This window comes from Eumetopias jubatus, unplaced genomic scaffold (genome assembly GCF_037043125.1).
Source record: "Eumetopias jubatus isolate StellerSeaLion01/CBP00866 unplaced genomic scaffold, mEumJub1_p1.0 scaffold_8, whole genome shotgun sequence".
Taxonomy (NCBI): domain Eukaryota; kingdom Metazoa; phylum Chordata; class Mammalia; order Carnivora; family Otariidae; genus Eumetopias; species Eumetopias jubatus.
In genome coordinates this window covers 5,094,485-5,107,629 of record NW_028274814.1, presented here as the reverse complement: position 1 = coordinate 5,107,629, position 13,145 = coordinate 5,094,485, and the positions used below count along the sequence as shown (strand labels likewise).

The following is a 13,145-nucleotide window of genomic DNA, read 5'->3' as shown; positions in this document are numbered from 1 at the left end:
TCTTACAGACATCCTATAAAAAAGTACAGCGGGTGGCTTTGTGAGAGGTGACTGGTGTGGTATCTGTGTTTTATTTTGGAACTACATTTCTAGAAGTTTCACTCTCTTGTTTGTTGAGGGCTAAATAATGTGAAAGTTACCAATTTGGTTAAACCAAGATTCTTGCAAAAACATTTATTTATTTTCACAGTTTAATATTCCTGGAAATAAGAAGTTGTCTTTTGCAGTCTGCCACAAAATCCTATTTCTTAACTTCTGGGCTATCAAAAAATTTTCATCAAGAATATATTTTTAATGACCTGCTTTCTTGCTACAGATGATTTGAAGTTATTGATAGAGATCTAACTAATTCAAGAGAGTTTTCTTAAACGTTGAGATTGGGGTAGAGGAGGGAAAATAAAATAAAATTTAGAGCAAGATTCATGTACAGAATGAATGTCATATGGTCCTATTGCAGTTATATAGGATGTGGATCTGTCAGACCTGGTGATGATACGGAATTGGGAAGCATGTATCATACCAGAGATTACAATGCAGGGCAGAAATGGAAGTTGATATTTAATCACAAAACTCTGCATTGATATTCAAAAATCAGTCTCAATCAAGTAGTAAGTAGGGAGCAACTGTCTATAGTACTGACAGAAAAGTTTTAGGAGTTTGGATGGACAAGCGCTTGATAGAAGCTTGGTAACGGTCGCTGAAGGAGCTAGTGCAAGTTTAGCCTACATCGTTGGGCACAGAGCGTCTGCCGTCTCTGCACTGTCCATTCATTATGTGTTTATAGGATAGTCTTATCCTCAAGGGGAAGTAATATGAGACTTATGTACCTTTAATACAGCAAGAAATTTTAATTCAAAAATATATTAGAAAAATAAGTAACACAGGCATGAAGTAAACATGAAATAAAATGGATACTATGACATGCCAAGCACATGCTGGAAGTGGACCACAGATTAGACTCTAAGGTTTAGGAACTCAGAAAACTGCAGTCAGTAACCAAGACCCAGACTGTCTGCAAGTGAAAGGAATCAGTCGCTAGGAAAAGTACAACTCTTCCTGCTACAAAGCCCGTAGAGAAGCAAAATGCATTTTATATCATTTTCCAAAATATCCTTAAAATAGTACAGCAGAAAGTTTGATAGGGTTTTCTTTTTAAAGTAAGATTCTCCATGGGATGCCTGGGTGGCTCAGTCAGTTAAGCGACTGCCTTCGGCTCAGGTCGTGATCCCAGGGTCCTGGGATCGAGTCCCGCATCGGGCCCCCTGCTCGGCAGGAAGTCTGCTTCTCCCTCTGCCTGCCACTCCCCTGCTTGTGCTCTCTCTCTCTCTCTCTCTCTTTCTGACAAATAAATAAATAAAATCTTTAAATAAATAAAAATAAAGAAAGATCCTCCAATAGAAAGCCAGTGATATTTCACCAAAATGCAGTTTAGAAAAAGCATTTCTCCAGGGTAGCCACTTGGATACAATCCAGGTATACAGCTCTCAGATGGTCTGGTTTATTCCAAAGGAAGATTTCTGAGTTGGGGCTTCTCAGTGTCATTCCAGGACTGGTACCAGTCTGTAAGCTTTTTTGAGACTGGTTCTTGAAGAGCTAAATATAGAAACTGAGAGTAATTTAGAAACTATTAGACAAAAGCAAATGCTGTGACAATTTTATTATATTTTATACAATATTGATCTTACAGTAGATTGGAAATTTAAAACAAAAAAAAAAAAAAATGGGGGCACCGAAGGTCCTTCACCACAGATAGTTTTGAAAGAGCTGTTTAGAGTATTGAATAATGGATGAGCTTCATATCCTTCAAGAAACCTCTGCAATCTTTTTTTCTCAGCTCAGTTTTTAATCAGGATCTTCAAATTATACTCCCTAAAATTACCTGGATTGTTGCTATCTTCCGACACCGTTAAAACGAGCCATATGCAGCATCATGTGTTTTAGCCATCATCTGAACTCCTCATGTGGGAGCTGAGCTATGATGAGGAGCAGGTCACCTCACCTCCACTCAGAGGTGAGACAAAAAAGGCTCCTGTTCCCGGGCTCTGATCCTCCCCAGAAATAACTTGGGTTTGTTCCATAGCCCTGTGAACTTTAGCCTGGAAAGTTTTTACGTAAGATGCAGCCAAACGTCCACCGCAGCCATTACAAAAAAGAAATCAGTATTCATAGGACATCTGACTTTTTACAGCACAACTTCACCTCTAGGGTTTAACAGTTGCTAGACAGACAAATTAGGTGATGTACTTTAGCTATAAACCAGAAAGCTATAAAGTTAGAAACAAGGGGTTTTCCAACAAACATAGTGGATTTAGCTTTATAACAATTGTTCTGCACTTTCTTTCTGGCAATGATAAAGTATCAGGTAATCCCCAACAATAATACTGATGACTAGCACTTATTGAGTACTTAACTATGTACAGCCACATTCTAGTTATTTGTGTACATTAACTCATATAGTCCCAATGATAGCCGTATGAGGTAGATGCTATTACTTCTTCCCTTTCTACTGATGAGAAAATGGAGCATCAGAGAGCTTACATAACATATCCAGAGTCACTCAGCTAGTCCATGGCAAAGCCAGGGCCCCAGTGTAAGTATCCTGACTCCAAAGCTGTTGCCTTAGCCACTGGGCTCCTCTGTCTCCCTGTCTGTAAAGATAAAAATAATCTGTGGGGCACCTGGGTGACTCAGTTGGTTAAGCATCTGCCGCCTTCTGCTCAGGTCATGATGTCCAGGTCCTGGGATCAAGCCCCATGTCAGGCTCCCTGCTCAGCAGAGAGTCTGCTTCTCCCTCTCCCTCTGCCCCTCCCCCTCCCCACTGCTCCTGCTCTCTCCCTCTCCCTCTCTCCTTCTCTCAAATAAATAAATAAAATCTTTTTTAAAAATAATCTATATTATAAATTCTTATTTTCCAAGTGTCTCTAACAAGAGAACAAGCATATGGCTCATCTAAAAAAGTTATGCAAGAATTTAAAATGTTAAAATAGAGACACTAGAACACATCCCTTGCTTTACAGCCCTTCCCCCCGGAAATTTACCTGATGCATTTTGAGTATTGAATCATATTTCAGGCATCCCATTGGAAAGATACTGATAAACTGGAGAATTTCCAGAGCTGAGTTAACAAGTGGGTAAGTGGGAAGGGTTCTAAAAACCATGTCCTATGAGGAGTCTTTGAAGGACCTGGGTATATTTAACCCACACAAGGGAAGTGTAAGGATACAGATGACCGCTCTGCATCAGTTTGAAAGTCTGACTTTGAGAAGAGAAGTTAGACTTGCTCTGTGTGGCATCAGAGGGCAGGCTAGGACGGGAAAGTAGGCATTATAACAAGCAAATTCTGGCCTAGTACTCAACCTCTCTCTCCAGAGAATTACTTTTTAAAAGAATCACTAACTTGTATTAAGACCACACAAAGAGTTTTGCTATATTATGTCATAAAACTGCTACAACAATCCAGTGAGGATGTATTTACATTTATTTACACACCTAAACACTGAGGCTTGGAAAGATTAAGAAAACAGTAAGCGGCACCTGGGGGGGCTCAGTCAGTTGAGCATCCGACTCTTAATTTCAGCTCAGGTCATGATCTCATGGTCATGGGATCGAGCCCCGTGTTGGGCTCCATGCTCAGTGTGAGTCTGTTTGAGATTCCCTCTCTCCTCTCCTCCTCTTTCTTCTCCCACCCCACTCATGACCCCATCTTTCTCTCAAAATAAATTAATTAATTAATTAACCAATTAATTACTTAAATCTTTTTTAAAAACTAGTGGCAGAGCTAGGTTTTGAACCCAAATTCATGATCCTCAGCAGTACCAAACTAGACCATCTTCCATAGAGCTGTCCAGCAAGTAATAACCTCCTTTTAATAAAGGAGCTTACACAGGAGACTAGCTAAAGTCAAGGATGATATAAAATGAACTCTTTGACTGTACAAGAGGGCCTCTTAGATCCCTTCCAGTTCTAATACCTGATTCTTCAAGTAAATATACTTTGAGAAAATATAACTCACTTTTTAAAAACTTTACAACACTGAAATTACATTATTCGAAGAACTTACATTGAGTTTCTCACTGCTTTCATTTTCATTCTTAAAAAGAACGGAGGAAAGAAAGAGTTTTATCTTGATACTGAGGAGATAAATAGCATCACCATATTCCATAATTTTGCAATGAGTCATTCATTCATCCAAAAAAGGTTTATTGAGCATTTTTGACCTACACTTCAATAGGTACAAGGCATAAATGGCACACGAGACTCAAGTTCCTATCTTATTGAAACTGATAGTCTTTAACCTATAAATTATAAATGAATGAACTATAAATATAAATTAAAATTAAGGTGAAAAATTAGGGTTGTCTGAAAGTATTCCATTTGGCTCCATGCTTCTCAAAATTTTCTACCAAAGTATCCCTAACAGCCAACAAGAATGAATGTCTTCTCTCCTGGAAGGTCAAGGAAGCAACTTGACATAAGTCCCTACAAGCAAGGAGCTTCTTTGACATTCTGGATTTTTCCTAACAATTCACAAGAATATTGTCTTTTTCTCCATGGTATAATCTGTGTTTTAATATTAAAATGTTTTAAGTTACTGTAACCACTGTCACTAAAATTGAAACTACAAGAAAGCTTTGCATACCCACTAGAACACTGCCTTCTAGCTCCAGGAATGCATACCTCCCAGTTTAATAAGCCAAGGCTGATAACAATACCTCATATGGAAAGTTTTCTGCCCATTGAGAAAGATCTTTTCAAGGAAACCTTAAAACCTCGTGGATATGGGAAGGATAGGTATTTGCACTTGTTAAGTCTTATATAAGGGAGATTTTACTTTCCTTTCCTCTAATATTAATTTCTCCTGCAGATGGTTAAGTATAGTGCAATACAGAAAAATTACATAGGTAGATGAAATAGGGTAAGAAAAAAAATTACTTGAAAGAGTAGATGTACATTTGACCCTTGAACAATGCAGGGTTATGGGAGCCAGGCCCCCATGCAGTCAAAACTCCACATACAACTTTTGACTCCCCAAAACTTAACTACTGCTAGCCTACTGCTGACCAGAAGCCTTACCTATAACAGAAACAGTCAATTAATACACGTTTTGAGTGTTATCTGTATTATATACTGTATTGTTAGAATAGAGTAAGCAAAGAAAAGGGTATTAAGAAAACTCATAAGGAAGAGAAAATACATTTGCAGTACTGCAGGGTATTTATCAAAAAACATCCCCGTGTTAAGTCAGCCCATGCAGTTCAAACCCATGTTGTTCAAGGGTCAACTGGAATTATTTTTGGCATTTGAGAATTATTTGAAGTTTTAAAGGTTAGCAGGAATATTAAACACATATGCTGAGAAGACTTCCTTACAGGTTAGCACATGTACCACAGACAAAGGTTTTGCTAGTCATTATAACATTTATATCAGTTTTGAAATTAAAATGAATATTCTAAATAAAATTGTATCACAAGATACATGGAAATCTCTTTTTAAATTTATACTCTTTGTCTTAAGGAAAATGTGGATACATGAAAACTTACATGTAATAATTCAGTGAATATAATTTTTTTTGTTTAGGAGAGAAGCCATATGAATGCCCAAACTGCAAGAAACGTTTTTCCCATTCTGGTTCCTATAGCTCACACATAAGCAGTAAGAAATGTATCAGCTTGATGCCTGTGAACGGGCGACCAAGAACAGGACTCAAGACGCCTCAGTGTTCCTCGCCATCTCTTTCGGCATCACCAGGCAGTCCCCCACGACCACAGATACGGCAAAAGATAGAGAATAAGCCCCTTCAAGAACAACTTTCTATAAACCAAATTAAAACTGAACCTGTGGATTATGAATTCAAACCCATAGTGGTTGCTTCAGGAATCAACTGTTCAACCCCTTTACAGAATGGGGTTTTCAGTGGTGGTGGCCCGTTACAGGCAACCAGTTCTCCTCAGGGTGTGGTGCAAGCTGTTGTTCTGCCAACAGTCGGTTTGGTGTCTCCCATAAGTATCAATTTAAGTGATATTCAGAATGTACTTAAAGTGGCAGTAGACGGTAATGTAATAAGGCAAGTTTTGGAGAATAATCAAGCCAGTCTTGCATCCAAAGAACAAGAAACAATCAATGCTTCATCCATACAGCAAGGTGGCCATTCTGTTATTTCTGCCATCAGTCTTCCTTTGGTTGATCAAGATGGAACAACCAAAATTATCATTAACTACAGTCTTGAGCAGCCTAGCCAACTTCAAGTTGTTCCTCAGAATTTAAAAAAAGAAAATCCAGTCCCCACAAACAGTTGCAAAAGTGAAAAGTTACCAGAAGATCTTACTGTTAAATCAGAGAAGGACAAAAGCTTTGAAGGAGGAGTGAACGATAGCACTTGCCTTCTGTGTGACGAATGTCCAGGAGATATTAATGCACTTCCCGAATTAAAGCACTATGACCTAAAGCAGCCTGCTCAGCCTCCTCCACTCCCTGCACCAGAAGCTGAGAAGCCCGAGTCCTCTGTTTCCTCGGGTGGAGATGGCAATCTGTCTCCCAGTCAGCCACCTTTAAAGAACCTCTTATCTCTTCTAAAAGCATATTATGCTTTGAACGCACAGCCAAGTGCAGAAGAGCTCTCAAAAATTGCTGATTCGGTAAACCTCCCACTGGATGTAGTAAAAAAGTGGTTTGAAAAGATGCAAGCTGGACAGATTTCAGTGCAGTCTTCTGAACCATCTTCTCCTGAACCAGGCAAAGTGAATATCCCTGCAAAGAATGATGAGCAGCCTCAATCTACAAATGCAAACGAACCCCCGGACAGCACAGTAAATCTACAGAGTCCCCTGAAGATGACTCACTCTCCAGTGTTACCAGCGGGATCAACCGTCAATGGTTCCAGAAGTAGTCCATCATCCCCATCACCTCTAAACCTTTCCTCATCCAGAAATACACAGGGTTACTTGTACACAGCGGAAGGTGCACAAGAAGAGCCACAAGTAGAACCTCTTGATCTTTCACTACCAAAGCAACAGGGAGAATTATTGGAAAGGTCAACTATCACTAGTGTTTACCAGAACAGTGTTTATTCTGTCCAGGAAGAACCCTTGAACTTGTCTTGTGCAAAAAAGGAGCCGCAAAAGGACAGCTGTGTTACAGACTCAGAACCAGTTGTAAATGTAATCCCACCAAGTGCCAACCCCATAAATATTGCTATACCTACAGTCACTGCCCAGTTACCCACGATCGTGGCCATTGCTGACCAGAACAGTGTTCCATGCTTGCGGGCACTAGCTGCCAATAAGCAGACTATTCTGATTCCCCAGGTGGCTTACACGTACTCGACTACAGTCAGCCCTGCAGTCCAGGAACCACCCTTGAAAGTGATCCAGCCAAATGGGAATCAGGTAAAGAAAAGGCCCCTCTCCCAAAGCTATTTACCAAAATGCTAGTTTGACTTCTTTCGGTGAATTTTTTGGAATAAAAATCAGTCTCTGTAGAGCCGAACAGGTTGTTGCAAACTGTCGTTTTTGAGAGGAAATAGATAAACATTTGCTTTAACTTTCATAGCATCTCGCCTTCAGTTTCTTAACTAATCCCAGGTATGGTTATCAACTACAGTTTTGTTATTCTCCTGGGGAAATGAGAAGGCTCAGCTAAAGACTTGACTATCTGAAGCTTGAAACAGAGAAGAAAAATTGGAATACTCACCAATTGGACTTCTGTTTTTAGAGTTATATTCCCAAATTAGTAACGGTTTCTGCTGTATCATCATTAATGCATGAAAATACATTCCCATTCACAGACATTTCACACCAGCAAAACTGAGCTATTACTTTTTATGTGTTAACACCTATATTTATTAAAGGCTTTAATTAAACAAGAATTAAGTATACAAAGAGCTCACCTAGTGAATTTGCTGATCACTTTATGAGCTGTAAACTAAAACAGCATTCAGTCATAATTAACATATATGAACCTATATGTGCATTTTCCTCCTTACCTTTCCCCCCAAAATCCATGATGCAGTTTTAGTTAGAACCATTTTGTGTACTATTGTGTGGCTCATTATCCAGACTTTTTCTAGGTTACTAACCTTGATGGCCTCCCAATTTTTTTCATCGGTTTCTTATTGAATCAACCAAATACTAGAGATAAATGTGATCTTTCATCCAAATATTTGCTATAAGTAGGTACAGCTGAAATAATTACAATATCCTGTTCAAATGTATACCTGCTGCTTTTTGTCCCCCTTAAATATTGCTACTGATTGGGTTTCCTGCAACTAATGAATTCATCTAGACTCTCAGTGTTTAAAACACTGTGCACACCTTTGAATAATAAAAGGGGACCCACCAACATTTCACTTAATCATAGGGCCACGTCAGATAGCAGTGAAAGTAGTCCAGGTACTTTAGCACAAACTGGCAGCTCACAAACCACCCAGGCAAATGGCTGCGCCTCTCCCACTTTGCAAAACTATAAGAAATGTTGTGGAAAACCTTTGAGCTTTTAGACTATTTGTGGGCTTAGAGGCAATAGAATGGAAGACTTGAGGAAAGACATAAGGATCTTGAGGGACCCAATTCCACTACCAGTCATTGTTTACCTACATGAGAGCTTCCTACACATTACCGCCCTGGGACTGCCTGAAATGTTTTTATTCCACTGAAATTCTGAAGATTTATTTTGTCTAGCAAGTATTCTTGCTTCAAAATAGAGACCCTCCTGCATTGTTTTGCCATCTTGTTCCTTAGCAAGAGCAAATCCCTCTCTTTTCAAAGAAACCATGGAGGTCAGTTCATAGACTTCTGAAGTTCTGGAGGATACAATTGAAAGACCACCTTTAAAAATAGAATCTTGGGGCGCCTGGGTGGCTCAGTCATTAAGCGTCTGCCTTCGGCTCAGGTCATCATCCCAGGGTGCTGGGATCGAGCCCCGCATCGGGCTCCCTGCTCCGCGGGAAGGCTGCTTCTCCCTCTCCCACTCCCCCTGCTTGTGTTCCCTCTCTCGCTGTGTCTCTCTCTGTCAAAGAAATAAATAAAATCTTTATAAATAAATAAATAAAAATAGAATCTTAATTTTTGCTTAGGAAAACAATGAAGGCAAATAATGCAGTTAGAGATTGGTGATGATGTAGCAAACTCGTAAGTTAAAATTTTCCGCGAATTTCTCACAAAGTCATGATTTCTTTGAAACCAGGTAAATTTTGTTAGTATACGTTTTACGTTCTTTCTTTTCATCAGTTGCTCACTTGTTTTTGTCATCGTTGTGACTCTGTTGCCCCCAACCGCACTTTTTTCTGTATCAACCCCCATCTAGCCTCTAGCCTCCCACCCTTGGAGCCTGTCTGCAGTGATGAGTAGTATTCCTGCTTTGGTCAAGCTATTATTGAAAGTATAAAGCGAAGTAGTTTTTTAACCTGTGCTTTTATATATACGTCTCTTGCTTACCTTTTAATTTGAAATTAGGTGTTCTTCTCTTTCTTTAGGATGAAAGGCAAGACACTAGCTCAGAAGGAGTATCAAATGTGGAGGACCAGAATGACTCGGATTCGACACCACCCAAGAAGAAAATGCGGAAGACAGAAAATGGAATGTATGCTTGTGATTTGTGTGATAAGATATTTCAAAAGAGTAGCTCACTGTTGAGACATAAATACGAACACACAGGTATGTCGCCGAACCTGACAGCTTTTGAAAAATGACTCTCTAACCCTTTCCACAAACTGAAGTGCCCCCGAAAGCCTTCTGAGGATTTTGTGTCATGGCTGTGTTCTTATTTTGCAGGTAAGAGACCGCACGAGTGTGGAATCTGTAAGAAGGCATTTAAACACAAACATCATTTGATCGAACACATGAGGTTACATTCTGGAGAAAAGCCCTATCAATGTGACAAATGTGGAAAGCGTTTCTCACACTCTGGGTCTTACTCCCAACACATGAATCATCGCTACTCCTACTGCAAGCGAGAGGCGGAGGAGCGCGACGGCGCGGAGCACGAGGGCCCGGGGCCGGAAGTCCTGGCCGGCGAGCACGGCGGGGCCCGGGCGTCGCCCTCGCAGGCCGACTCGGATGAGAGGGAGAGTCTGACGAGGGAAGAGGATGAAGACAGTGAGAAGGAGGAGGAGGAGGAGGAGGACAAAGAGACGGAAGAGCTGCGGGAAGAGAAGGAATGTGAGAAACCGCAAGGGGACGAGGACGAGGACGAGGAGGACGAGGAGCCGGCGGGGGCGGGGGCGGGGGCGGGGGGGGAGGCGGAGGAGGAGGGCGAAGAGGCACAAACTGAAGGTCTGACGAAGGAAGATGACGCCGTAAACCAAGCCCGCGGCTTCGAGCGAAAAGTGAGCAAGAAGAGTGAGCAGGTGTCTGAAGAAAAAACAAACGAAGCCTAATGGTTTTCCTAGAAGGAAAATACATTCTAATTGGTAATGAAGTTTGTTCTATATTATACATGCTTTTCATGGAAACACAGTCAGCTGTATACTGTGGTTTCTGTTCACTACTGTGTAAAGTAAAAATTAAAAAAAAATACAAAATACAAACCCCCCCCCCACACACATACACACACACACACACAAATCCGGGTGTGCCTGAGCTCAGACCTAGTAATTTTTCATGCATTTTTCAAAGTTAGGAACAAGTTTGTAACACGAAGCAGATTTGAAAACTTTAATGACTCGGAAAGCAAAGATTTAACAGGTTAAAGGAAACTGATTAATTAAATAAGCATCTGGCATTGTTTCATTTTGTCAGTATTAATTATCGCTCTTACGTTGGTTTATTCTTAAGCTGTACAATTGGGAGAAATTTTATAATTTTTTATTGGTAAACGTATGCTAAATCCGCTTCAGTATTTTATTATGTTTTTTAAAATGTGAGAACTTCTGCACTACAAAATTCCCTTCGCAGAGAAGTATAATGCAGTTCCAAACCTTGCTGACTACCTTTTATAAATCCAATCTAGAAGGTAGTAATTTCTAATATTTAGATGTCATAGTGGAGTATTACCATTTCAAGTGTATTGTTAGCCTTAAGAAAGCAGCCGATAGAAGAACTGAAGTTTCTTACTCATGTGGTTTAAAATGGAGTTCAGAAGATCGTCGTTGAGCTCTGATTGCAGGGACTAACAGTGTTCATCCTGGGAAGGGCAGCAGAGTCGTCGGAATCAGTGTCCGTATTGTGTTTGAGTATGTGGTGACAAATATGAAGGATATGATATGAAGCTTTGTATCTCCTTTGGCCTTAAGCAAGACCTGTGTGCTGTAAGTGCCATTTATCAGTATTTTCAAGGCTCTAACCCGCCTTCGTTCAATGTGTGGCCTACAATAACTAGCATTTGTTGATTTGTTTATTGTATCAAAATTCCAAATAAAACTTAAAACCACTGACTCTGTCAGAGAAACCTAAACACTGGGACGTTTCATCCTTTAATTCCTCAGTACTCATTTTGTGTTAATTGACTTTCAAAATTTCTCTACAGAAATGAAAGGGAAATTTTCTAATCTGCTCTGTCCATGTACGTGCATTTCAGACATGGACATGCCATTGTTATTTGGCTCATAACTGTTTCCAAATGTTAGTTATTATGGACCCAGTTTATTAACAACATTAGCTGATTTTTACGTATCAGTATTATTTTATTTCTTTTAGTTTATAGATCTGTGCAACATTTTTGTACTGTATGTCTTCAAACCTGGCAGTATTAATACCCTTCTTACTGACATGTACTTTTAGTTTTAGAAAACTTTTATATTTATGTGTCTTATTTTTATATTTCTTTATTTATTACACAGTGTAGTGTATAATACTGTAGTTTGTATTAATACAATAATATATTTTAGTATGAAAATTTGGAAAGTTGATAAGATTTAAAGTAGAGATGCAATTGGTTCTCTTGCATTGAGATTTGATTTAACAGTGTTATGTTAACATTTATACTTGCCTTGGACTGTAGAACAGAATTTAAATGGGAATGTATTAGTTTTACAACTACAATCAAGTCATTTTACCTTTACCCAGTTTTTAATATAAAACTCTTAAATTTTGAAATTCACTGTGTGACTAATAGCATGATGCTCTGCAGTTTTATTAAGAGATTAGCCTAACCATAAAACTCTCATTTCCTTAGTAAGCCAAATTAGGATAACCTTATATAAACAGTGTTGGGAACAATGTTTAACATTTTGTGCCAATTTGTTCCTGTATTCATGTATGTAAGTTACAAATCTGATTCTTCATTTTTAAGTTCCTTGTTACACCATGGTCATTTTCTAGTTTTTTACCAGACTCCCCCATCTCACAATAAAATGCATCAACAAGCCTGACCTGCTGTCATTCTTTTCATTATTATCAAGATTTTCCTTGGAAAGCTCTCTGAAACGGGGTACTGCACAGTCATCCTGCACTCAGCTTACCTTGGGCTGAATGTGGGTAACAAACTAAATGTTTTCGACATTTACCATTAAATCATGGACTTCCCTGTGGCTGAATGTTTCTGGGAAGATCAGAGTTGGCAACTAAAGGCTTCCTCAGAGGTTGCTCCCTCTTCCCGAAACCTTAACCGCACCCCCTTAGGACCCTGTGACTTCTCATCCGCAGGTCACTTCAGGGAAGCACGGGTGTAGATGCCCTTCCTCTGTGCGTTCCGCGTACCTCTCTTGCCACAGCTCTTACGCGGTTGTTTTATTCCCTCCCCACCGGGAAGAGGAACCGCGTCTACCAGAGTCACTCTCACATCCCCAATGCCTAGCAGAGTGCCTGGCACTAGTAGGTACAACAGGTTTTACTGAATGACAATGTAATTTGCGTGTTAACAGAGGTCGGCTATGGCTCTACTACTCTCTTGCCTCTGATCCAAGAATATGTATATTAAATCATTCTAGCAATCTAATATTTTTCTTACTCGGGTCCTATTGAACATTTGACGTCATAGACAGACAGTAAATTATGCTGCCTTTTTCAATAGAATGCCTTACTATTCTGATTTGAGAGTTTATTTCTAGGTATCTTTCTGATGCTTTCCCTCACGGGACACGACACAAGCATTCAAGCCTGTAGATGTGACTGCTTCCAGTATGAACGATGTGACCAATTCTAGGGGACTCTATTTTAGGGCCCACTTCTGTTTCTATGACCCCACATTCCTAAAATACTCATTAACGTCCT

General features: G+C 39.7%; 1 protein-coding gene across 3 annotated transcripts in view; it reads left to right on the top strand.

Moving 5' to 3' along the window:
* The window catches only part of ZEB1 (zinc finger E-box binding homeobox 1), a 188,934-nt gene extending 176,630 nt beyond the window's left edge, over nucleotides 1-12,304 (top strand). For all 3 annotated transcript variants that reach the window (XM_028120871.2, XM_028120870.2, XM_028120872.2), the window contains 3 exons: nucleotides 5,578-7,385; nucleotides 9,470-9,650; nucleotides 9,768-12,304. In XM_028120871.2, the coding sequence (XP_027976672.2) occupies nucleotides 5,578-7,385; nucleotides 9,470-9,650; nucleotides 9,768-10,372 (2,594 nt within the window). In that variant the 3' untranslated portion in view covers nucleotides 10,373-12,304. The remainder of the gene's footprint in view (nucleotides 1-5,577; nucleotides 7,386-9,469; nucleotides 9,651-9,767) is intronic.
* The last annotated feature ends 841 nt before the right edge of the window (nucleotides 12,305-13,145 follow it).